The 26,856-nt window shown below is 41.6% G+C and overlaps 1 protein-coding gene across 1 annotated transcript in view; it reads left to right on the top strand.

Annotated features, from left to right (window-relative positions):
- The window catches only part of ADARB2 (adenosine deaminase RNA specific B2 (inactive)), a 308,555-nt gene extending 283,318 nt beyond the window's left edge, over positions 1-25,237 (top strand). The window contains exons 7-10 of the mRNA XM_030445535.1: positions 2,546-2,714; positions 14,339-14,520; positions 20,665-20,843; positions 23,030-25,237. Coding sequence (XP_030301395.1) covers positions 2,546-2,714; positions 14,339-14,520; positions 20,665-20,843; positions 23,030-23,206 — 707 coding nt within the window. The 3' untranslated portion in view covers positions 23,207-25,237. The remainder of the gene's footprint in view (positions 1-2,545; positions 2,715-14,338; positions 14,521-20,664; positions 20,844-23,029) is intronic.
- The last annotated feature ends 1,619 nt before the right edge of the window (positions 25,238-26,856 follow it).

The raw sequence follows: 26,856 nt of genomic DNA, 5'->3' as shown, positions 1-26,856 counted from the left end.
TGTTCCAGCAGGTGGACTCCTGTGGTAGATCTCTGCTGAAAGAATAGCATCTGTTTTTCATAAAGTGTTTTTAACCACTGCCTTTAAACGAATATGCAGAAGAGGGAAGCACCATTATGTTCATTATACCTGCAGGACAGCTTAGAAAAAGAGAACTGATTTGCTTAAAGTCAAACTTTCTACCAGCTGAAAGATCAATAGCCTCTTGAGTCACTGTTCACTGCTTCCCTGGCAGAGCTCTAGCTCTGCTGTGCTATCTGTTCTCAGTGTTTTTGCTATATATTTCTTGCTGTTACTCAGTTAGATGTGTTTGCTAAGCAGAAGTGATCACTTTTCATCCTTTTTTTGTCTGAATTCTGCAATATATTCTCCATGATTCTGTGATTTACTAATAAAAAATCCTGCTCACCACTGCTTAAAATTTTTTTAAACGTTTCCCCATGAGTCCCAAGAAAAATACAGTCCAGTTCCCAGAGAGCTAATACCATCCAAAAAACACTCCTTGGTCAATACTTCAGGAGGCATGCCAGACAGGTATGTAAAAAGGACCCAGTACACATGACCGATGAAAATGGGTGTTGCAAATCCCAGCAATTTGGAGGGAGAGGGTCTGAAATCTGAGACATTTCTGCGACTTTTGCATTTTTGCTTATTGAATTTTTGTCTGTCTATTGGGTTTTTGCCAGTTTCCCTCAGAACTCAAAGTTTAAGAATCCACAATATTCCAAGTCTGTAGTGTTGCAGCATAATGCAGTTTGTCAGGAGCTCTGTGACACAGGACCCCTGACCCCCATGGGGAGATTGCTGCTGAGGGGGTTGACAGTTCAATAACCCACTCTTCCTCAAATTCAAGTTCCTAAAGCTGCATAAACAAACCCTCCATTATTTGCAAATATTTGGATATGATGGAACCTGTGTTTGGATGGAACTGATTTTGACCGTGGCCAGCTGATCCAATTGATACCTGGTCCAGCCCAGTGCTGGCATACAGATCCTCATCTTAAAATTTTAAAAAAAACAAGATGAAAGCCAAGAGGCAAGGATCGGAGGGGGCTCAAGCCACCCACCTGCTGGCAGTCACATTGATTCTACTGTTCTACATATATTTGCTGCCTCTGCTAATCCCTGTGGCCAAAGTGATTATTTTCCCATTCTCTTTTTGTAACCCATCCATTGTCAGCAAGCCAAAAGTCAATCAATTGCTTCCCCAAGAGCTCGCAGCACAGACAGTGGTCATGAAAACAAAGATGCTAAAAATGAGAGGGAGAGAGTAAGTGGCTATGGAGCTTGCACAGAGCAGCTGCTCATGGACAGGATTCGATCAGCACTGCAACCTGGGTCACCTCTGTGTTCCTCAGAGCCAGGAACCCAGGCAGGCCCATAACCTGCTGAGGACCATCACCTTCACAGGCAGATTCTGGTCCAGCTGCAGGGCAGGCCATGGAAAATACACAAAACATCTGGAAGATGGGCAAAGTGTCATATGTGTAGAAGCAGCACTCATTTCCTTGAAGCAAACACCATCACGTACCATCTTTTATATCTTCCTTTGTGCTGGAGGGAAATTGTGAAAGGTCTGCTTCATGGCAGAGTTCTACAGTGAAATCTCCTGAGGGTAAGGCAGTGAGCAAACCCAGAGAATTTCCTTGTTCTTGTGAAAGAACAGCAATATAAAAGTGATTTTGATAATGGACTTCAGATTTTCTCTTTTCATAAAAATGAAAGTGAAGTACTTTATAAAACTCATTATCTCTTGCACTTCCTGCATATCTGCAGGACTGAGTGAAGTTCACTGCAGGGCAGGACAAGTGTCTTAGCTGATTGCCCTGCACCACCCCAGCAGCAGCTGCCGTGCACTCAGATATTTAATATCACTGAAGTGATGGATGGCAAAGACATAAAAGATACCAGTATGAGACAAGGCAGGAGGGTACCTCCCTTCAGGGAGAATATAGAAAGAATTTAAGCAAGCATTAATAACTACCAAGTTTTTATTTGCTTTTGATCTAAATCTTAAAATGTCAGCTTTTGATAGTTTTCAGTGAAATTCCATAACAAACCAGAACCTTAGTTGTGAAATTATTCAGAAAATGCTACTGAATATCACGCTAGAGTATTGGACTGCATTAGGTCAGGCAGGTGAGTCTTTGATCACACTCATTGAACTGAGGTTTTCCAGATATTTCCCTGGCACAGCTCAGTCTCATAAACAAGGGTTAGAAACAAGAAATTGTACAGTTTCTTTAAAAAAACAAACCAAAACAAAAAAAACAGCAGAGCACTGTTGTACTTCTTAAATATCAAAGGGAATATGAGCTAAGTGTGTGCTGGGTGAAATTTTTAATGGACAGGAAAAGACATCCATGCCAGGGAGCACATACTTTTTGCCATTGTGCTGCTTTCTTTGGCTGTAATCTCATTCAATTTTGCATCCAGTTTAAAGGACCTCCACAGGTGGCTCTGCAAATGCAAGATACATCAACACGGCCTCTCAGTTTCTTTCTGAAAACTCAATTATTTCCATTCCTGTGTTTGTTTTTCCCAGTGAACAGCAGCAAGCACATAGTGAAAAAATACCGTGGACACCTCCGAACAAAGATTGAGTCTGGAGAAGGAACCATACCCGTCCGGTGCCACAACGCAGCTCAGACGTGGGACGGGGTGTTGCTGGGGGAGCAGCTCATCACCATGTCCTGCACAGACAAAATTGCCAGGTACCTGATGAATATACAGTGCAAAACTCTTTACATGTGCAAATGAATTTTGATGCCACAGAGGACTACGGCTACTGGGGAGGAACATCTAGCAGGTGCTGACAGACCCTGTGGAAACAAAAACCTCCTTTGTATGCAAAAAGAGACCATATAAATAGGATGGAATGTAAATAGGACATTTTCCCAAATTCTCCATGGGTCGTTAGTTGCTTTTTACAGTGTGACAAAAATATAAACTGTCTTTGCAGTATTTTTGCCAATAGAATTTCAGTGTGGAAGTAAAATACATCCACTCTGCTCTTATTGGATCATTTACCCCAAAACTTGCAAACCAACCATCATGGAGATAAACATAGCTCTTCTGCACCCTGTTGGATTAAATGCCCTAAAAGCTGCTAGGAGTATTTCTACTGTTTTGAAAGTCATTGCTGAACTCTCATGTCACAGCCCCTTGTATGCCTTTCTGCTCTTTCCTGTAAATCCAATGTATACTTCTAAGCAGAATAACTGCTGTTCACTAAATCTTTCACAATTATTCCATGGCAGCAGATAGAATGTAAACATATTTGCCATTCTAAATTAACAGCACTAACCAACAGCACATGATGGCTGGAAACTGAAAACAGTATGTGTTTGGATGCATACTTATATTGTTAGTATATATCTATATGTGCATGTATATTTATGTTCATAATTATATTTATATTTTACATGCATTAGTGATAGATGCAGCTTAACATGTAAAATACATTACATCTATAAAGATGTATATTTTATGGCCAAATTCTCTGCTGAAATATCAGCTGAGAATTGAGTTGAATAAAATCAGCCAAGAATCAGGCCAAATTATTAAATGCCAATATAAACATAGTGTTTAAAAAAAGCATAAGGCTTTTGTTTAATGCAAGTGCATAAATTCTGCTCTTATCTTTAACCAGATGACCTACTGAAGTTAAATGAGTCTGTAGGCTTAGCAAAGCCTGGCATTTTGGCAGAAAACGTGTGAGTGAACCAGCAAATGGTAACACTGACAGACTCAAAAAATCCACCCTTTGCTAAGTGTAATCGTCACAACTGTTGTGTTTGCATGAAGGATAAAGAGCAACTTCTGCTATAATGTTTTCATGTGTTCATAAAGAGATAACAGAAAACCCAAGCTGTTTCCAGTGGATCTCCTGTACTCTTTTTAGATACAATTGGGTTTTCCAAATTCAGACTCATATGGACTCAAAAAGCTAAACAAATTTCAGCTAGAGGATGGAAATATCGTGCTCTCTGTGGTTTTGAATGTCATTACCCAGTGAACTAAACATTAGCTTTGCAAACAGTATTACATTTGCTATTGATGGGTCTGCTGAATGCAATGCCCAGCCTCAGAATTTGGGTTTTTTCCAAGCACATCTGCTAAGCACTTCCAGTGAATCCTTCCCTTGTTGCTACACATCTAAAGAGCATTGAGGTCTGTGAAGAGAAGAATCTACCACAATGTTTCTCCAAAATAAAAAAGATCATGCAGATCTCATCTTTGATACTATTCTTGCAATATCATATAAATTATTGCCATTCTTAGTACTTATTTTCACTGTAACTCAAATAGGCATAGGATTTTCCTAGACAAAAAAACCCAATAAAATAAAAAATATATCAGTAATCATTATTCCTTGCTCTGAAAGCAAATTATTACACTCAGCAGGGACAGTTAAAAACTGTGAGGCTAAGAAAAGGGATGGGAAAAGTTACATTTGTAGGAAGTGGTAGTGATGTGGCACTGCAAATGCTTTAAAAATTTGGATATTTACATCTTGCACTGCATGGCAAGAGCATTTTGCAGAGCAAAGAGCCCTGCATGCAGCTGAAGGGTTGCTGTGCGGAGAGCAATGCAAGCCTGTGCCAGTACCTCAGTTAAAGTTCCCAAAAGCCATAGAGTTCCTGTAGTTCAGTTTATGGTTTTATTTTACAGTGGATCAATAGTCCCCAATCCAGTTGGCTTTTCCTACTGTGTCTTCTTGCAAATTTACTATTCCCATGTTTCTCCCATGACAGCAGATCTGCTGTCAGCTGGCACAGGAAAACTCCCCTCTGTACCACCACAAAACATGACACATCCAAGCACCATGGGCTCCTTAGTCAGCTTAAGAGCTCTGGTACCAAATGCTGAATTGTAAAATAAAGAGAAATCAAGTAAACATGTAGATTCAGAAATTGATGAAGTCTTAGAGTTTCAAGGCAGAGGGAATGGTCATTCCTAAAAAAGGGGAAGAATAGACATGGGAAATTATCATAGAATTATCATGTGGGTCTGGTGTGGGCAGGTCCAGTGCCTGGAAACCAGATAAAGGGCCCAAACAGAGATTTTGAGGGGAAAAATTCAAAGTTAATAAGTAAAGAGAGGGAGTTGAATGTAAAAGAGCTTCCCATTCAAAAGGGAAAGGCAATTGGAATCTGTACAGTGCTGGGGACATTGCCATGGCATGTACCATAGTGAAGGGTCTGAAAACTTCTGGAGACACTGCCCAAGGCAGTTTAGAGATGTTCCCAACCCTGGCTGCCGTTAGAGGTCATGTCTTTCCCTTCCTTCTTTTCTCATGGTCACATTTTATTTAAATTTTATTTCCACCAGGCTCCTAATTACATAAGTTTGTGACATGACTGCAGCGGGATTCACAAGTTCTAGTTTAGTAATCACTGTGCTAGTGAAAATAAAGCACCAATGATGCAGAAAACATTAAAGAAAAAATGTATTGCATGGCAGAAAATAAGACAATACACTCAGGGCTGGTCACCAGGGACAACATTGCTGGAGGTTTTTAGATATTATAAATTTTGTGTAGAGCTTGGCAAACGTTGGTGAGAAAATGTTTGGATAGAGCATCTTCATTAAAATTTATCTCAAAATTCAATTTACCACTTAAAATATGATCTATGATCAATTTTTGTCCTTATTAACCTAGCCTCTAAGGGGGGAAAATAGGTTTATTCAGCATATATGGGGCTGTTTTCTGCCTTCTTTGCCTCTGGCCATAACAAGTACAGGAAGGAAAGGAGTTCAGTGGACAAGCAGTTTGCTGCATGAGGGCCCTTTCCCTTCTCCCACCCCCACTGAAGAGATGAGCAGATGATTTTTGTGCCACACTTCAGACTCCAAATATTTGCTCTACCACGTAGACAATTGACACTTCAAGTGCCTGCAGGATGCAGGAATCTGCTTGCACATCATCTGGACTTGTCTCACAATGAGAAAAAAAAAAACTCTAGAGCTGAAATTCACGTTTATGTAACAGATTTGACAAAAAAAATATGTCTCGTCAATTTTGGATTTTATTGCTTGTAAAAACCCCCCAGGAGCACTGGGCTATTAGAGAATGTTTCCTCTTGAGAACCTAGCCAGTAGCTGCTAAAATATACATAATTTTGCATTATTTGCAAAGGATATTAGTATCAGAATATCAAAGACCCAAGAAAGGAGAGAGTTACTCAGGAAAATGAATAATATTCCATAAATCATGTATCTAACAATTTATGTTCTTTCTTGCTCACAGGATAGCCATAAGCAGAGAGTGGCTTAATCAGATTTTTTTGTTATTCAAAGGCATTTAGCAATTTTTATTACTATCACCACAAGTCTGAGAGAATTTGATGCTTGGTATGCATTATTTGGGCTCTGTGGCTGTGTTGAGATTGCAGGATAAACAGCCTGGTATCATACATACACCCTTACTGAATTTAAGCACAAACACTTCCAGCATGAATACTCATGTTATTTGGCGCAGGCAGGGAATTATGAGGTGACATTCTGTGACTGTATTATAAAGGAGGTCAAGCTAGATCTTGGTGATTCCTTCTGGCTTTAAGAAAGCTATGCATTTATATGTACAAATTTAAAGTTTGTTCTCTGTGTATCCTCATATAACCCACCCTAACAGAGTATTAGCTTTTACACTCACAATTTCTACCAGTCTCACAATGCAGCTGAAGTGAGTTTAGCTCCTCAGTGGCACAGATTTCAGAATTAAATCAAATTCTTTAGGCCTAAAGTTCATCAGTTACACCTCGACTTCCATTTTCCTCTGTAATGTACACTGTCTACACTTGTGAAAAAGCAACAGAATCATCAGCAAAATAATTTTGAAAATGAACAGCTGTTTTGGGGGGGAAATTGTGTCATTTAACATCTTCTAAGTATTAATCATAGCCTGTATTAAGCCCTTTGTGTCAGCACAGACATCACTGCCCTATGAGAATTTAGATATTTTGTGACAGCAAACCCATACATACAATGAGCCAAATTAAACCTCTCTCCATCTCCCTCTCACACACTAAGACTGGACACCAGAGCAGCTAATACCTTTGCTTATCAGAAGGTCAGTGCAAGGTTAATGTTTCTGCTGATTAAAGTCTCTGCAGTTGCTGTTAAGGAACAGAGAAATGTTTGAAGGAAAATTGGCATATGCACACACATACATACACAGGTGTGCACACAGATACATCCACACACACACAAGCATACACATTCAGGTAAAAAACCAAGGATATAGAGTTCAGGTCCTCTTTGAGGATGCAAATGCAATAAACATTAGGAAGGTTCAGCACTACATTCTGTCTTGGACCCTCAGAAATTTTCACACCAGTAAGGACTGAGAGATGCTCTGGTTCCTACCAGCTGCAGAAGTGGGATTGGAGGACCCTCTTGTGCCCTGGGGCCCACAAGGACACTACTTCTGTGCCTGTATCTCCTTCAGTGACACAGCCAGCCCAACACTGAGCCTCTCCTCTCCCCTGCAAAACGCTGCTGGCTTTCCACAGCACACAAAATGTGGACATGTACACACACTTGCAGGTCATAGTTCACACCCTCAAATCCATGCATGTATAAAATAAGAATCCCAAAATGTCTCTACTTCTTACTCCTACAGCAGAAGAAATATGAAAGACTGGACAAAATATGAAAGAACTATGCACTTCTCTTGCTCAAGTCCATCACCCCTTTGGATTGAATTTTAGTGGAAATTCAGTCTATCACAGAGGTCATAAATCCCCTTCCCTTCCATACAAATTCTAGTATGGCATCAATGTCTGCTCTTCAGACCAGTCTACTTCCACTATGGCTCATCCCCTAGGCCCACCCTTCCCCCCGTTTGACAACACATACCTTCCTTCCACATAATCTTTCCTGCTCTATGCTAATCAAGTTTACACGTCTCATCATCACCCAGGTCTCTTCTTCTTCCATGCAGGAAATCTCTCAGAAATTATTTCTCCTAGCATCAGCCAGTCCAATATAGCAGGGTACTCTCCCCTGAACAGCTGCACAGGAAGGTTTATTGATTGCCAGTGCCCATGGTTTGGCAAAGACCTGCAATAGTGCTGGGAGTGGGCAGCCAGCATGGCCCACAGCACATAACATAACAGCTATAAAATAAACAGGTCCTATGTCAACACATCACCTGTTACCATGTGCATGCATATTATTGTGAGGATCTTGATACCAGCACTCAACACGAAGGAATCTTTTAAAAATTAATTCTTATCTGGGTGTACCATCAGAGACAGTTCTGCAGTGCACTGCTCTTTCCCAAGACCTTCTTGCCTGAGAGACCTTAGCAAGAGGCTAGAGACCTTAAACTATGGCTTGGGCAGAGTGTTCCCACTCACTGGCTACCCAGCTGGTGGATTTACTGGAGACACCTGCCAGCTTTCTGGGCATCAGACTTACATCTACTCACACTAGTAGTGTATAGACATACCTTTAAACATGAGCCATGGCTCTTGTGCACTGTCAGAAGGGGAAACCTGCAGCTTCTCTTGCAGGGTGCAGGATTGGGGAATGTACTTTGCCAAGGTGCAGGATTTGGAGGGAACAATCCTGACAAACACTATATTTATGCAACAAATAAAAGGCAGAATTCAGTGTTTATTTTGTAAGCTGTGGCCTTGAAATTGTTTTCTTACAAAGGTCACCTTTAAAAGTATTTTCTTGCCACCACTTCCTGATGCTTCACAAAAACAGTGACATTAAGCCCAGAGGTTAAATAAGACCTTGAACATCTAAATTATATACCTTGCCTGTAAAATGACACATACAGTAACAAAGGACTTCCAAACTTCGCAGTAAAGTTTATTCTTGTCCTATGGCTCGGGTTTGTGGATTATTTGGGCCTGTGTGCTAGAGAATGGGAAGGAATCTTTATTGAATCTTTATTCAGAATATGTTCAGAGTATTGCAAGGTTATGTAGTTTTAAGGCATTGTTTCAGGATAAGCAGTGGGACTCTGAAGTAGCATTTTACAAGATGGTTTTGGCACATTAAGCTGTATTTAAATGTAGCATATAAAAATGCAAGACTGAAAGTGAGGTGTTGGAAGTTGGCATTCTTAGATCTATTTTAGTGTTAGGCTGTCGACCAGAGCCATTTTTAAGAGAAGACTGAGCCTGACAAGGTAACTCTTAAGAAAAGCTACTTCAAAGGCTGCATATTAATGTAAATTAAAATCAATTAACACAGCCAGATCTTCAATTAGAGATGATTTGTGCACATGATTTGTAGTTATCTCTCTTAACCTCTTTATGTGTGACTGAGATTTCAATTTCAATCTTTCACCACAAAGTATGTTCCAGAAAACATATATAAACCACCTACTGTTAAAATACAGATCAAAAACTAACGCACCAGTTCCAGTTCTCAAACCAGTAATTGATAAATGGTTGTATAAATAGGATCACCACAGGTGTTCTGCTGAGCACTGGCCACCCTGAATAACAATTTATATTGTGTGGAGAATAGCTGGAAATATTGGTAATAGAAACTGTGGTACAGGAGGTTAACAACACACCAAGTGAGTAAGACTTAAAGCTCTTAATAACGACCAAGAAAAGGTATCTTTTTTTTAAAAAAGCCTTTAACAAAATAAACTTTGAGATTCATCAGCAGTGCTTCCTAATGGGCAAGATTTCCAGAGATCCTGAGGAGGCACTTTGGTCTCACCAAGCTTCAGTGGCAGGGGGACACAGGTTCCTGAGAGGTTTTTAAGTATCGTGTGAATTTCTCCACATCTCAGTTTCTAAGGGTTTCCAAGGCAGAATCATGGGAGAATTTATCTCTGAGTAATGCTATGTGTAAACCAGTGCTGGAAATACTCACAGAGGGGGATCCAGGTGTCTCAGCAATGGGCAAGGAGCCACGTGCAGACCCACGTGGGGCTGCAAACTTTCACCCCTCACAGGTTTTCCCCCAAGCCCCTTCCACAGTATTTTTATCATCCTTATTTGTGCTGCTCAGGGTGCAGGAACTGTGTGGGGACTCAGCAAGGGCTCATCACCAGCCCACCCCTCATCAGGGGCCTGGAGAGCACAGCATCTAATTAAAAGAAGGATTCCTGCTCTGGGATGCCTCCCAGCTCGTCACTGGCATTTCCATGATTGACAAACAGGTGAAAATATATTTATTGAAGGATTATCTTATATTGAAAACCGGACGTGGGATTTTGTCTTTGTAAACAGTGCAGTAATATCTGCTGTTTGAACAAAAGGAAAGGCAGACTTTCTTTCCATTTAAAGCACCAAAAGCTCCTACATTTAAGTGGAAAGGGGAGACGTCTGGTTTTATTGATCCGGCTTGCTGAAGATTTTGGCTTTTTTAAATAAGATCTGTGACTAAGGGAGCAGTGGGTTGATTTTCACTTTATTGGAAGGGTTATTACAAAGCGCACAGCATAGAAGTTGTTAGAGAGATGTGTGCCCTTGAAAGCAGCCCTTAAAATCTTGTACAATTAGGAAAATACAGAATGATCCAGCATATTTCCTTATGGCGAAAAAAGTCACTTTGATATATTGAGAACCCAAAATGTAACACTGCATTGCTCTGAATAATAATTTTATTTTGAAAAGCTACATTTGAAGAGAGCACTTTGTTACAGATGGTAACACAGCTACTTTCATGGACCTCAATGAGGCTACAGAGAAATAGCTTCTTCAGAAATGAGCACCCTTATTCATAGTTTCTCTGCTGCTCAGACAGAACTTTCCATATCCTCCATCTGCAAATAGTCACATAGAAGTTCACATATCAAAGGGCTGAGTCAGTCAATACCCATGTATGTTGGTCAAGGGATGAACAATACACAGGATAAAAATCTTTCCCCCAAATATTTGTCACTTAAATCTATTTTCTATGCAAAATACTGCCTGCCCTCCCAGACAGATCTTTTTATCCAGAGTGCAGAAGCAGAATGAGTAGATGAAAAATTCCCCCATCATTAATGTGCTTTTACTGTGCTCTGAAGGACAGAGGCAGCAGTGCAAGAGTCTCATTTGACCAGCTCAGCACAGGACCCCTATTTTCTTAGGGCTTGTGCTGACTTAGTGCACATGCTGAGGGATGCTTTCCAGAATGAAACATGGCAAAACACTCTGCCCAGCATGGACTAGACTGGAAAGCAAAGCTCCTTCTCTGCTTTTTCACCCCTCTACTCTGAATGGATTCTGCTTTGTTGTCCCAGGAAATGTTGGCAGTGTCATCACCCTCAGCCCATTTCCCCACCACCCCCATGGCAGACACCAGCCTTGTCATTGCTCAGGAAGACCTAATAAGCACTCCCCAACAAATACTGCCTACTTGGTGTCAGAACTTTCCCTGATTTCTCTTTTCTTCCTGCTGTAGGATGCTGTCTGGGTCTGAGAAAATCTCTTTTTACACCTCCTCCTACACATCAGGCAGGGTTTGCTCTTATGCCCTGAAGTCTTTGTAATGTTTCTTCTCCCTTGTTGTATTGGTCTGGCCCCTCTATCCAAGTTGTCTTGTATGTACTTATACCCTGAAGCCAAAACTCACTCCTGTGGTACAGGAGGTTAACAACACACCAAGTGAGTAAGACTTAAAGCTCTTAATAACAACCAAGAAAAAGTATCTTTTTTTAAAAAAGCCTTTAACAAAATAAACTCTGAGGTTCATCAACAGTGCTTCCTACTGGGTAAGATATACACATTTCATTGCCTTTTGGGTGTCCTTTTGGGATGGGAAAAGAGGACTGCACAGAGAAACAACTGTTGTATCCAGATGCCATGGACCATGGACTCCAGCTCTGCCTCCAAATAGTGCAGCAGATCAGCAAATGACACTGCCTGTCTGCCTTGGTTCCCCCAGGTGTATAACCATGGAGGTTTACCTCACAGCAGCTCTCTGAGAATTAATTAATGTTTGTGAAGTGCTTATAATGCATAGGGGATAATCTGATCTTGCTTATACTATGATGTCCATGTATGTAATTCCATTGAAATTCAAATTCCTTTATGCAATTGAGTGGACACATTCAGAAGTAGGTAGAGAAATATCTCTAAAGAAAAGGCAGATTTCTAGCAAATAATTTAAATTAAATATTAATTATTACTTTGTAATTTATGATCTGAACACAATCCCCTATATTTGTAGATAAAACTCAGATTATTGAGTGTGATGTGCATATTGCTAAAATTCAGATATGGTTGAACATATGTTGTTTTTCTGTTTAGCTGCTTTTTTCTCTCCTTCAAACAAATGCACAATATTTTTTTTTAAGAAAATGTCAAATGCTGGAAACAACACTGATATCTTACAAATTTCCATCTGGACAAAAACATCGCTGTCTAATTGGTTTTTTTCTTGCCTCAGAGGCTGGCTGGAGGCATAGTACTGTTAGCTGAAGTCAGCTCGTTTACTTAAGCTTGCATTATTAATTTTGCATCATGATAAGATATTTACTTGGAGACACATCTAGTTCTTTCCTTTAAAATTGATGTTATTTGCAGGAATGACCACACTTTTTTTCCCCCAAATGAAGTTATGCAAATCTGATCGACTAAAGTAAATGTTTCCAAAAACCAATGACTGTTTAAATTGTGGGACTAAACTGTTTGTATATAAATATTACCTTTTATATTCCATTTGAGTTTTATGTAGATGAACACATTACTTTAATGACCTGCATTTACAGAGGGAGACAGGGAGAGTCTGACTCTGAAATCCTCAGCAGCCAGATGGCTGCCTTTTCTTGCATGAGATTAAAAGATGTTTCTCATTCACAGCCCTGCTTCGGAGGCAAATTAATATAGCCAGCTAAATTGCTTGTGTTTTTGGAATAAAATTTAAAGGGAACTTTTTAAAGCAATTGGTGTCACAGGTTCCTAGAGCAGATTGCTCTCCAGGTACAGCATGCTGGTTTTAAACATTCAGTAATTAATGGAAAGTATTCCGTGTTAATTGACTGCTTCAGGAAAGGGAAATATAATGACTCCTTATTAATCATGAAAAGAGACATACAGCATGGAGGCACTGCAATAATTGCACTAACGGTTGAGAAATGTTAATTAATGAAAAGAACAATGATGTAAGAAATTAGCTACATAATGCTTGCTGCTGATGGAGATGGTGCTTTAAACACATTATTTAGCATGGCAGCCACTCGATGCTGCCTTAAATAGAAGGCACCTCTTACCTTTTCCTTCAGTCAGCTACAGAGTTCCAAATGTTGACTGGGTTTTGGTTTTTAATGAGCCAAAATACACTCTCCAAAACTACATTTTCTGAAGTGTTTTCAGTTTGAACTCCTGAACTCAAAACTATTCAAACAGATTGACAGCATTCGACTTACATAAAAATATTATTGAAGCAGAGGAGATCTTGTTAGTGTTTGTGTGGTGGAGAACAACTTGTTAGATGGGCTGAGGTACCTGCATCATGACATCTTTTGCCTTTTTAGTTTTTCCAGGTTTTTTACCAACTACCCCTTCCCTGAAGAATTTAAAGCAAGTATCCTGTGATATTGCTGTTTAGCTTGATGGAAAAAAATTTTAGGCTATTAAAGGGCACAACAGTTCTGGCAACTAATCAAACAGCAGGAGTATGGCTCACAGTCATTAACAGACTGAAGGCCCCAATATTTCCACCACCATTTTAAGGCATCAACAGAGTGAGATATGTCCATCACTCTGAACAGGTCAAACTATTAGTTACAAACCAAATTGATGAAAAGCTGTTTTTCCCCCCTTCAGGAACAGGATTTGATTTTTATTGATGTCATCATATATGCATGGTTGTTTGTGTAAGGACATGTCAGCCTGGGAGGCTTTTAAAAATTATTCACAACTTTTTGGGAGAATTTTGGCCACCTAAGTCATGTGTTTTCTTAGCTCTGTAACTAGATCATATAAACATATGACAAATAGTAAATAAAGGTAGAATTACAAAGCAAGCATTTTAGCTCTACCATTCATTGCAAGTGCAACATTAGAGATTCAGAAAGAAATTAAAATTCTGCTAAATACACGCTAAATGAATGGTTGTCAAACACAAAATGCTTCTATAAAGAATAGCTCTCAACAGGAGGTTTCTATTTGCAATAACACAAGACAGAAATACATCCTTTAAGTCAGTGGCATCACAGTAATCTGAAACCTTCACAGGGGGGGAATCAGTCCCAGGTGTATAATAACCCAACAGTGCAGTGCTTCAGGCATCACAGGACAGGGACAGGGGTGGTTCCATCCCTCATTCCTCCAACCCATACGCAGGCCTTTGCTGATTTTGCAAGAGCAGCTCTCTTGATCCCCTTCCTCCACCCATGTGTTTTATTGCTCCTGAATTTCTTTTCCAGATGGAACATCCTTGGGCTCCAAGGTGCTCTCCTCAGCTCCTTCATCGAACCCATGTACTTGCACAGCATCATTGTGGGAAGCCTCTATCACACTGGTCACCTTTCCCGGGTAATGAGCCATAGAATAGAAGACATTGGTCAGCTGCCAGCTTCATACCGGCGCAATCAGCTGCTTCTCAGTGGTAAGCAAACACCTGCCTGCAAGACAAATGAGCCCCTCTCCCATCTCTAATTGTGCTGATCACCAACAGGAAAGTTTGCTTGTTTGTAAGTAAACCATTAGCCCATGCTTTCTTTTTTCCCCGCAGAGTTTGAATTTGTAGAATGAGGAAACTGGTGCTTTTAAATCCAAATCTTTTTTTATGTGCAGTTACCACATAACCACGTAACAGTAGTGTATAGAAGATGACTGGCTGACTGTACAAAGAATACTCAAAGTGGAAAAAAAGTGTATTCTTAAGTAAAAGATTTCTGAAAGTCAGGGAAGAAGTTTTCAGAAAATTTTAGGTTTAACTGTCTCTCCCACCTCACTGTGTCTCACCCAATGAACACACCAACGTGCAGGACCAGGAGAACCAGCCCTGACACCTCTGGTGCTATGCCTGCATCCCCACCACCAGTGCCTCTTACTCAGAGCCCCTGCTCCTTCATCATGTTTGGAGCAGATGGACATAAGAAAAGGGCTGGTTTTTTCATGCAGGAGACCTTGCCTGCTCAGCAGGCATCAGGGAGCCATTGCAGGGAGGCATCTGATGTGGCTCCTGCCAGCTATCTCCTAGGCTGCCTTCACTGCCACCACTTCTCCTTGCCACTTCTCCTTGTCCCTGCCCCAGCTCTCTTGTCCTTTCTTCTTCATCCCCTGGCCCCCACTTTCTTGACCCCCATGCAGGCAGCAGCTGTCCAGCCTCATCCCAGGAAAATCCCACAAAGTGTTGAGTGTCTTCAGATCCTTATGAAGCTTGTGAGTGGTGTGGGCCACCAGCTTTGAGTAATATTAGACCCTTATTTTACTCTTAGACTTTTTGTTCAGAAGGATTCCTCGAGACACCAATATGATTTCAGGGTTACAAAGTTGGAAGGTCAGGATAGTTTAGGAGAGTGCAGCATTGCCTTACAAAGCCCTCGAGATTCCTCAGTCAGGGAAGTACTGGTTTATTCTTTTTCTATTTTTTTCTCCTTTTCTATTTCATGTTCTTTTTTACTATTATTTATTTATTATTTTTTTTTATATATACTGTGTCCTTGTGACAAAATAAGTTTGGCTGAAGCAGAAGTGATAGTTTAGCCACAGGGGAAATTCTCAGGTTCTGTGTGGTTTAGTATGTCTGACAAGTGTGATGTGCATGTACACGTTGTAAGGTGAGTTGGTCAAAAGGCTTATCTTTATTTGAACAGTTTAGCTCTATTTTTTAACTCTTCAGTGCATCTATCCAAAGACCATGATATGCAAGCATGCAGGAAATTGCTCCACACTCCTCCTCTACCTTATGTTCCCCGCTGTCCCTCCTGCTCTGGCCCAGACTGGGCACAAGCAGCCCACTCTTCTTTCCCACACTACATCATGGGGAGGAAGAAAGGACTCGAAGCTGATCAGGAAAAATCTCCCCACTTACCAAACCTCCCATATTTCAGCAACACTCCTCTATCTGCCAGAAGCCTCTGCATCTCCTACTGGGGAAGCTGATCTCATCCTGTACCAGCCCTAAGTCCTTTTCATGGAATGATAGAACAGTTGGGTTGGAAAGGACCTTAAAGGTCCCCAGCACCCCTACATAGGCAGAGACACCTCCCACTAGACCAGGTTGCTAAAAGCCCCATGCAGCCTGGCCTTGAACACTGCCAAGGATGAGGCATTTGCAGACTCCCTGAGAAGAAGCTGTTCCTGTGTCTCACCAAAACCACTGGAAGTCCACTAGTCCATTCAGATCAAAATCATCCCCACTTCCACTGTGTCTGCAGGATGCACAGCAAAACCCTACTGAACTGCTGGAGGACTGAAAACAAGTGATTTAGTAAGAGATTTAACCACAGAACAGCTTTTGCTTTGCTGGGTTGGCCTTGCAGAATAAAAGTAATGGTTCGTATTTGGCCCAAGTGTGTAGTTATGTCCAAGAGTCATTGCCAGAGAATTAGAAATGCATCAGAGGGGCCCTTGTGTCACTTTAAATATCAGCTTCCACCTTCCCAGAGTCTTCTGTTTGGAAAAAGCTTTTGTTTTGCTTTCAGTTATGTTTGTGAGTTTTCTTCAGCCCGGGAGAAGCAGTGGGAGGAATCTGTCACCCTCTGTCTATATTGTTTTTGTCTGTAAAGATGTTATTTGTAATCTTCCCACCCCCACAAATCCCTGGGAGCCAATACTGCTTTAAACTTCCATCACTGAGGCTTGTGTTGCCTTTCCCTTACCTGGAAAACTGCCAACAGCATATCCGGTGTGTAAGGAGATGGGCACCTAGCAAAAGTCATAGCTAATGGGTTAAGAGACCAGACTCAGCAGCCTCAGCCAGACAACCCTGCCTCCCACACTCACCTCAGAGACCAGGCCAGGTAGGGATTTCAAATTGCAGTAGTCCTTCAGTGATGAGGATGCCAACTCTTTGGTCACTGATCATAACGACACAAACATTTCAGTGGAGAGCAGTCACTGGTGTGATGACAGAACCTGAGGTAACTCCATGGCCTCACAGAAAAAAATTCATTGAAGTTTTCCACTCACACCTGTCCCAGCCAGATAGAAGTCCACTCATTCTCTTTCATTACTCTTTTTTTTTTTTAGAAGAAATAAAAGCTCTGTGCCATTTTTATTTCCTTTTTTCTTAAGACAGACGACATTCTAAAGGATATTCTGAAGAGGCATGAGGTTTTGCTAGGAGAAGAAAATAAGGAAATATTCAGTTCATATCCCACAATACTCAAGTTCATATTATTTGTACAAAGACCTTTCCTTCCAGTTTCTACAATCTCCTATTGTATTCTTTGCTCTGTTGGTTTTAACAAAGATGTTTTACATTTAAAAAATTATCTACGTTATTTGAGTGATACCTTTCAAATAAAATTAGAAAAATTATTTGTCTAAAGAGAAACATTTAAAAAGTGTTTTATAAGGATGAAAAACAGTAGTCAGAGAATATATCTAGACTCTATATTTGCATCTGTCATGAGTCTCATGGTTCTTTTCTTTAAAGCCTCTTCTCTTGTGTTCAGGAAATGATGTGAAAATATCTTCTGATTCCTAAATATATGTACTTACATATGTCAACCAGGAAGAGAAATTATGAAAGCCAAACCAGAGGATTTTGCAGGCACTGGAGCAACCTCACAGTGGCCACCAAGGGCAGGGGTCAGCCTCAGGCTGGGCAGAAGTTTACAGCCCCCTTCTCACGGGCACCCACAGCCTGTTGTGTCCTCCCTGCAGCCTTTTCTTGTTTTCCTCTGATCAGTGTTTTCACAACATGTTTATTTGTTGTGGGTTTTATACAGCAAATTTTTATTTATTTAGTGGCCTGTGGCAACTTTGCACTCAGGGTGTTTGTCATCATGATTTTTGGCACTCAGTTCCTCTAAGCTTTTGGATGCTATCTTGACAAAGAGTGGTACATAGTGTCAAACTGTTGATTTTTATCTGTTTGCATCTTGTTTTGTACAAAAGCATTTAAATGGCATTGGAGAGCTATCTGATTTTCATGCTCTCAGTTTATATCCTGTTGCCTAGGTGAACTGGAGTTTTAGATGCAGACTGATCTGTTATCTAAGGAGGGGAAAAAATTGAAGGAGGTATTAATACAACAGGAATGTGTTTACAAATCCTGGGTGAGGTTAGCTGCACTTCTCTTCTACACATGGTAGTAAGTTCAGTCCCAGTGACTGGCTTGATTTCTGCAATTCCATCTTTGCTACGACACAAAGTAGTTTTGTCACAATTTTTTTTTCTAATTCAGTGGCCGCTCTCTGTGTGTACTCATTCACATCTGGCTCTTGCAGATTCCTCCTTAACCCCACTGGAAGAAGCAGAGGGCCAATGTCCCCCACCAGCTTCCTATGATGCTGAGAAGCCCCAGGCAGGAGGCAGAAGCTGCCTGCAGAGGCAGCATCTCCTCCACGAGTCACCCTTAGCAGCCCTCCACCTCTCCCTGCTGTTATTCTGGGGCTTGCCAAGCTTCTCATGTTTAAATGTAGCAATGGATGCCGAGTTTCCACCAGCTCCCATCTCCTCCTGTTCTGCCTGAGATCAGCAAATGCCTACAGGGTGCAAGAAGCACTTTGGAAAGGACAGGCTTTGATCTGTCTTCTTTTATCTCCTCCTCTCTGAAACACCAGTATCAGTGCTTCTCCATCTCTGCAAATATTCTTTGAAGTCCTTCAGCAGCAAATGCAAAGGACCTTTTTCTGTTGACATCCACTCAGGAGCAATGGAAGCAGTTCCTCATCAAGCTGTGCAAACCAGGAGCTGTTGCTGGAGCTGCTTTAGGCCCAGGCCCTGGTGGAACCTGACACATGGAAACGGATCCAGCCCTGGCATTGGCCTGTCCCAGGGTGGCTGTGCCAGCCAGACCCTGCCCACCAGCACAATCCCCACCTGCCTGCCCACTACAGTGGCTTTTGTGTTCCAGGTTTGCAGGCTAGTGGCCTACACAGCAGATTAGTAGAAAGGGAATTGACAGCTGGCTTCAGATACATCATCCAATGCCCACTTTCTCCAAAATATTCAAACAGCTTCAGGTCACTGTCTTTTCCAGTCTTGGAAGCTCCTAGTGTTGATTCTTTGCTCTCAGAAACATTAATGAACAGAGCAAAGCAGAACTCACTTGGTTGCCTTTATCCTGTTCTGGAAAATAAACCAACCACTTTATTTATTCCTCTTTTTTACTTGCAAAGACTATTCCTTCCCTAGTTTTAGGTACAAGAAATGAGAAAGCTACAAAAGTCATGAAAACTTTGAATGCATTAGATGGTTAAGAACAGACAGAGATTTACTTGATAAAAAATAACTCCCATGTACACATCCACACCTGATCTTGCAGCCAAGGGAGATCTCACCCATACAGTTATAGATTTAGAGAATAGTTTGGGTTGGAAGGGACTTTTGAAGGTCATCTAGTCTAATCCCCCTGTAATGAGCAACAACATCTTCAACTAGATCAGGTTGCTCAGGGCCCCCTCCAACCTGATCCTGAATGTTTCCAGGAATGTGGCATACACCATGACAACCTATTCTGGTGTTTCACCACCCTCACTGTAAAAGATTCCTTTCTATGTCTAGTCTAAATCTACCACCTTTTAGTTTAAAACAATCACCCCTTGTCCTGTGACAACATGCCCTGCTAAAAAGTTTATCCCCATCTTCTTTATAAGCCCCCTTTAAAGATGGAAAGGCTGAAAAGATCTCCCTAGAGTCTTCTCTTCTCCAGGCTGGAACAAACCAAACTCTCAGCTTTTCCTCATAGTGCTCTATCACACACTTATTTTTTTGGCCCTGCTTTGGACTTGCTACAACAACTCCAGGTCTGTCTGTGTAGGCAGAGGATTCCAGCATATGGTTCAGATGTCCAGAACTAGCTGTGTGAATAGGTCATGCAGTCAAACCAAGTGTTCAAAACCATTTTCATTATTGCTGTCTAAAGTGAATTAAGATGCTTTCCACTTAATGCTATCCAAAATGTTGCCATAGGACACTAACTAGCTACTGAAGTGATTGTTGAACCCATACAAGGTAGGAATCTTTCAGGCAGAAACAAGGTGAGGAACAAGAGTTTTCTCTGTAGCTCTGTGATGTTTACAAGATCATTATTGGCTTGGATCTTATAAACTCTTTCTAATGATGAAATGTTTTTCACATTTTCTTATCTCCTGTTTGTACTCCCTATAATTCAGGGTTCCTGTCACAATCAAGACCCTAGCAGCAGAGAGCACATAAATACACAGGACAGTAGGAAGTTCACCTCGAGGAACTCATGGCAAAAGCACTTTGCTGCTTAGTACATTTTAAGACCAGTTACCCTGTCAAAGCCTTTCTGAAAGGTTTCACTCCACAACCATAACACTGCTGTCAACACCAGGATCTACAATTTAAAGGTTTTCCTTAGGCTAACATAAATTTGCCTGCAAGGTAGAAAAAGATCTATAGGAATTGCTAAATTATGTCTGTGTAAGGTACTCAGGCTGGTAACATTTAACTAACGGTGACAACATGAGTTAAATGTGCAGTGCACAATGTCAGAGTGTCTGCTCAAGGAGGCTTCATGCTCTACAATGCCCCACCACATGTTAGCAGCCTCTGAAGGTTTTAAGCACTGGGTGTTACTGGTGTCCTTCTCTCCCTTGTCTGCCAGGGGTTAGCCACGCTGATGCTCGTCAGCCCGGAAAATCTCCTGGCTTCAGTGTGAACTGGATTGTGGGGAACACGGACTTGGAAGTGATCAATGCTATGACGGGGAAGAGGACTTGTGGGAGTCCCTCACGGCTCTGCAAGCACATGTTCTTCACTCGGTGGGCAAAGCTTCATGGCAAGGTAGGTCTGAGGTACAGCGAGGACAATGCCACCAGCCTGAGGTGGGCTGGTCCTTCCCTCAGAGTCAGCTCTCTTTTTTATCAATCTCGTGATGAAGCTGCAGATTCCACAAGTGTCCTGTGTCCCTCCTGGCAGAGCCTGGAAGGGGATAAGGAGACTAGAGCCTGCAGAGTCAGCTGTGAGAGCCAAGAGTCCAGAGAAAGACAAGAGCTAAAATGCAGGCAGGTTTGGAGAGAGTTTTTGGGATGGGTTTTCTGACTGTCCCTGGTGATGGAGCCATGCTCAGATGAGCAAAGGCCAAGAGAGTGCTAAGTCTGATTGCCTTGGAGGCATCTACCTCACTTCATTGTTCCACTAGAGTTTAGTGTTCCCATATCACCCAAGTTAGCTGACTAGTAGTCTATTAGTTTACTGTAAGAAGGTTGGTCCAGAATTGTTCTGGATAACATGTAAAGCATGGACAAGATGAGGACAAGAAAAAGATATTCTATTATGTGCAGAAATCTTTTTTACTATTGGGAAGTGAGTGAAAGAGAAAAAGGCAGTGATGTTCCAGAAGTATGGAGCCACTTACACCAACAAAGTAATTCTGGAAGGCAAAGGGACAGGCAGATGAGGTATGAGGACAAGCCCAAAGGGTTTTTTCTGCTCTGCAGGACACCCCATGGAAGGAGGCTGTTGGGATTCATGCCAACCCAGGCAGTGGTTCCCTAGCAGGAACCTTGAACCCTGGTGGAGCAGAAGGGACCAGTCTGGGCTTCATGCCCACGGCTTAGTCACAGTTCAGTGGCACAGGTCCCAGCCCATTTCTTGCCTAGCAGGTGGCATGGGAAGGGGAGTGTGAAGCACTCCTTCTGCCCCCAAAATGGAGGGATTCTCATTGGAACAAAGCCTGGGAGCAGTTGGGCCCAAAGCAGGCTGTGGCCAGGACTATGGCTAGGAGAGCTGAACTGCACCTGGATGGAACAGGGGATGGGGATGTGGTGAGCAGGAGGGAGCAACTCATGGCCGAACAGGGCACTTCTGATGAAATGAAGAGTTTGATAATATCATTGTTGTCTATGTCTGGGCAATACAGAGGCAGCTGAAGGTGAACCACTACTTGCCAGGACAGCTTGTGGCCCATTGATGCCCAGCTGGCAGCACCACCCTCCCTTGCCAGCTGGGTCAGTACAACCTATGGTGTGATGGTGACACCTGAACCAGATCAGCTCATGTCAGTCTGTGCTTTTGTCTTTCCTTTAGTCTGTCTTTCAGAATCTTTCCCTTTTAGAAAGAAGGAAAAAAGTGTTATTTTCTTCCCAAGGCTGTGCTTTGAGAGTGCTTTTTCCTACACAGTATCATTTCCCTGGTTTATAAGCGTTGGAGTTTCTGTCCAGCCCTGTCTGCTTGCCCTGAAGCATTTTCCAGACATTGGTTTCTTTCATGTAATGTCAAAGCCTGCCTACTGGTTCAGTGCTGTTAAGCCTTGGGCAGGTCATAGGAGCTTGTTTATTTAGTTCTTAAGCAAAGTGAAGGGTGCTGGCTCCCACCTGTGTGCTCTGGGTGATGAGAGGATGTGGACAGATCTCACTCTCTTCCCAGGCAGCTCCCAGTGGGCAGCTCCACAGTCCCAGTTTTTCCTTACCAGCACAAATCTTGTCACCTAGCTTCTGCCCTGTCCTGTTTAGATTTCACAGCACTTCTTAAGGTAACATACTAAGTAGAGAAAACAGGAGAGTGCAGGAGAGCACCCTCCTTGTATCTCTTGGCATCACTCGGAAGCACTGAGCTGTTCTGCTTCCCAGGCTAACCTGAACATATTCTATAAAGATTCATTGAAAATATTCTTTCTCCTTTCTTTCCTAAAAATCATCATAACTGAGAAGTAGGCTTTTTTTTACTTTTGTAAAGCACACCAAGATTTGCTACTGTCTATGTCCACTCCAAGACAAAGCTGTTTATGCTGTTCCTCTTCACAATGGCTTGAAACTGTCACAGGCATTTATTGCTTCCCTGTTTTTTCATTCTTAAACCAAAAGCAAACACTCAAACCACAGTGCTAGTTTGTTTGTTTGTTGCTTATGAGATGCGGTCGGGAAGATTATACAGCTACTGGAGCCTTCTGTTTCTTTTGGCTTGTCAGTTGATTTTTTTTATTACTATTACTGTGGTTTTTTTCCCCTTTCCTGGTTTTTGTTCTGCAGCTGAGCACACGAACACCAAGCCATGGAGAGATGCCATCAGTGTACAGCGAGGCGAAGCTGGTGGCTCAGACGTACCAGTCTGTCAAGCAGCAGCTGTTTAAAGCTTTTCAGAAAGCTGGTCTGGGCACCTGGGTGAAGAAACCCCCAGAGCAAGATCAGTTTCTACTAACTGTATAAGTCACTTGACACCTTTGCTACATGACCAGATCAAATCAGCTGGAGAGAGGGAGAGGCAGGATGCCGAGAGAATCAGAGGGGTTTGAGATTTAATAGCAAACTAAATGGGAATATTTGCTTTTAATTCTGTATTGGAAATACATAATTAGAAATGTGTCTGATGCACTGAACTCAACTTTAGAAAACTGCTTTTTCATGATCACTTCCCAAGAATGTACCTGCCCAAATTACAATGCCACCCCCATAGAGATTCTGCTTTTCATTGTTTCTTGCTGTTGATTATTACTGATTTGAGGTGCTAGTGAGCTGCCCATCTGAACCCAAAGCAGAGTTTGTTTTCTGTCACACAATCAGTGCAAGAGACATCACTGAATAATGGAAAATAGTGAGCAAGGTACCCCAGGCACATGACATGACAGCAGGTCTCAGAGCATCCATAATCATCCACAAAAAAAAAGGTGCCTAATGTCTATGCAAAAATCTTCCTGTTAGCTGCCTAAATCTGAGAAAGAATTTGGATCTCAAAGGTATGCAGCATTTGTAAACTGTGTTCCACTGCTGGCTCTGAGCACAAAGCCAAGCACCAGAATTCCTTTGGTTTTCACATGTATTCCCTCTGACGCCTTGGACAAACCACTTCCCACAAAATCTTCAGTTCTGGCCACAGATTTTGCACAGTGCAAATTTTAATTATTCAGGGCAATTTTGTTACATCTTAGACACCAGCCAGGATGCAGATGCTCTTCAAAAGGGTGATTCCACCCTAGGCTGCTTGCAGAGATGCCCAGCTCTGCAGGGGCTGCCATGAAGACCAATGTGATGATGCCCCCAGCTCTGGAGCTTCAGGTAGCTGCCTAAAATCAGCTGGAGCCGGGACCCAGAGCCTCAGATTTCAAAGGTAGTGAGGATCCAGTGCTCTAAATTAAGTGGGTGTGAGCTCAGGATGTTCTGTACATCTGAGAAATTGCTGGGTTGGGTAGCCACAGGGAAGATACCCCAAACTGGAGAGAATATTCACAGCTGATACTTGGCTCATTCCTGCCCCAGTTTCTCCATCTGCCAAATGGGGATAATAATACCTGCTCCACATCTATGGAACTTGGCAGGAACAAAATCCTCTGGTCATATGCAACATCGTGAGCCAGATTCTGTCACTCTTGCAGTTAGCTCTGCCTCCTCACATAGTCCAACTGATGTAAATGAAGATACAACTACAGGCTTGGGTAAGGCCTTAACGTAAGAGTTTTCAGATTCTAGCTTTGTGTACATGCCAAGTATTATTACTCATATTCATCTGTAGCCTGAAAAGCAGGTGTTTTTTTTCAGTCAGGAGATGAGTAGCACCCAACAGTTTAAAAAATTTTCTCCATAAGTGTAGCTGGGTCTGATATAATCTCATATTTGAACCATCCCAAATTTCATCAGAATGCACAAAACACAGTCATGGGAGAATTGAGCTTTGACAGTCCCACTGCAGAATCAACCTTCAACTGCTCTGTATATTTCTTTCAGCTTTTGGTTTTTTAAAGGACAGGATTTGCAAGTATATAACTACTGTTTTCTTTTTATTCCTGTGATTCTCTTTAAATCTGTATATAACACGCTGCTACTGATTTGTGATAATTGTCTTGGTATTTTCTCAGAACTGTCAAGCTGAGTTACTTTTCAAACAACGCAAGGCTCATATTTTTCCATGTAATTTCCTTTACACGGGAAACTGTTCCTATCAATAAAGATAGATGCTCTTTGTATAGGGTTTATCATGTTTGGAGAGCCATATACAGTAAATACATTGTTTATTGATGCCCACAATAGAATAGCTACAGTATTTTGATGAGATTTTATTTTTAGATTATAAACTACAAGATGTATCTATAGTGTCTTGTATAAAAACAATTGTGATAAACTAGAATTTTTAAATTAGATAAAATAAAGCTCTCCCCTTCCAGAAACCTTTTCAGCAGAATAATACATTCCATATTAACTACCAAAAATATTTTAAGAAAATTCTTAGAGTAGAAATAGTTAAAAAGAAAAAAAGAAAAAAAAAGAAGAAAAAAAAATGAACAACAAAAAACCTGAGACATTTCAACTATGGAAGTATTTTGTGGTAAGCACTTTGTTAATACTTCGATCACTTTGTCAGCTGTTCTGATTGGCATTCAGAATATTTTTGGCACCTTCTGCAACTTCCCAGTACTTCTACAAGCTCCCATCCTCTTACACAGCTGTCAATGGTGCAGACCTCCAGTGTGATCTGGGTGGCAAAGGTTCCCAGAGGGGGAGCAGGCAGGTGGGAGGGGGGGAGGTGGTCAGGCCCATGACTAGAGGTGCAGGAGATGCTATGGCTGATGCTGGCAGTGGTGGTCCCAGGGGCTCCAGCTGCTCCCACTGAGGGAGAGAAAATAAAGAAGGACAAGGTTTGTCATGCAGAGACCCACAGGGCAAGGGGAAGCAGTGTCTTCTACTTTTCCTCTCCAAGTTAGTCTTTCTCTAGCACACAAGAAACCTCAGCAGCTTCCCCTTACATATCCCTGCCCTCATCCACCTTTCTCCATCCCTGCATGACATCAGCTCAGCTAATGCATATAGCTCCACAGACAGGTTGGTGTTGCAGCTACTGTGACAAGACACCATACCTGGTTAATTTTAAGGACAAAAAGAAAAGTGTTGTGGGATTGAATTATCCTCTGTTGCAAAAACTACATAAATGCAATCCTGGATTCAGCTGCCAGAATGAATTTAGTAGTGGGGGCTAAAATGAGTTCCCACTCAAATGGTCATCAGCTGATCTCACTGAAGGCAATGGGGTTACACCTGCTTGCACTAGGGTGGAATATGACCCTAAATGTCCACTTCTTCTCATTACATGCAGCGATAGAGTGTGATGGGACCACATCCCAGAAGCACACACAACGTACATGCAGCATTTCTTGAAGCAAAGGAAAACTTGCTCAGTAGTTTAGTGAAGATTCTGTACATAACACGCATGAGTGAATGGCAATACTGTACTAATGGTGTACATTTGTAATATTTGTAAAAAAAAAAAAAAAAAAAAGAAAAAAAGAAAATGAAACAAAAAAGATAACAACAGAAAATAAATCTGAATTTACATATGTGAATTTGCTGCTAAGTTCTGTAAATTGCACTTCAGTGATACCTGATAAGTGAATGTTTCTGTTAAGTGAATAAAATGCCAAGTAAAATTGTTCTTTCACTGTTTGTTGACCATTTTTCACTGTGGCTTAGCAACCAAACTGAATGTGCTCTAGAATGGTAGCATGTATTTTTAGACACACCTACTATAGTTCTGCAGGTAACATTGACTTAGTTTGACTTAGATACATCTTAGAAATCACACACGTACTGAGACATGGATGAGCCCAGTCATGCAGAAGAAGCCATAGAAGAACACAGTTTCACCCTGGAAAAAGAGTGAACTGAGTCCACTTCTAATTTGATCCTTCCAGGTTACTCTTAAAGGTCTTTCTTAATAAAAATTAAATTTGTTTTTGCAAACACACACTCCATGGGGTTTGCTGTATAAACCTGCTTAAGAAAACTAAAGTGATGAACAAAAGGTCAGTATGTCTCTGCAGATTTCACCTTCATTGGTGGAGTGGCCTTGGTTTATTTTTGCTTTAAGCTAT

The sequence above is a fragment of the Calypte anna genome, chromosome 2 (genome assembly GCF_003957555.1).
Source record: "Calypte anna isolate BGI_N300 chromosome 2, bCalAnn1_v1.p, whole genome shotgun sequence".
NCBI lineage: Eukaryota > Metazoa > Chordata > Aves > Apodiformes > Trochilidae > Calypte > Calypte anna.
This window is presented reverse-complemented; position numbering and strand designations above follow the sequence as displayed.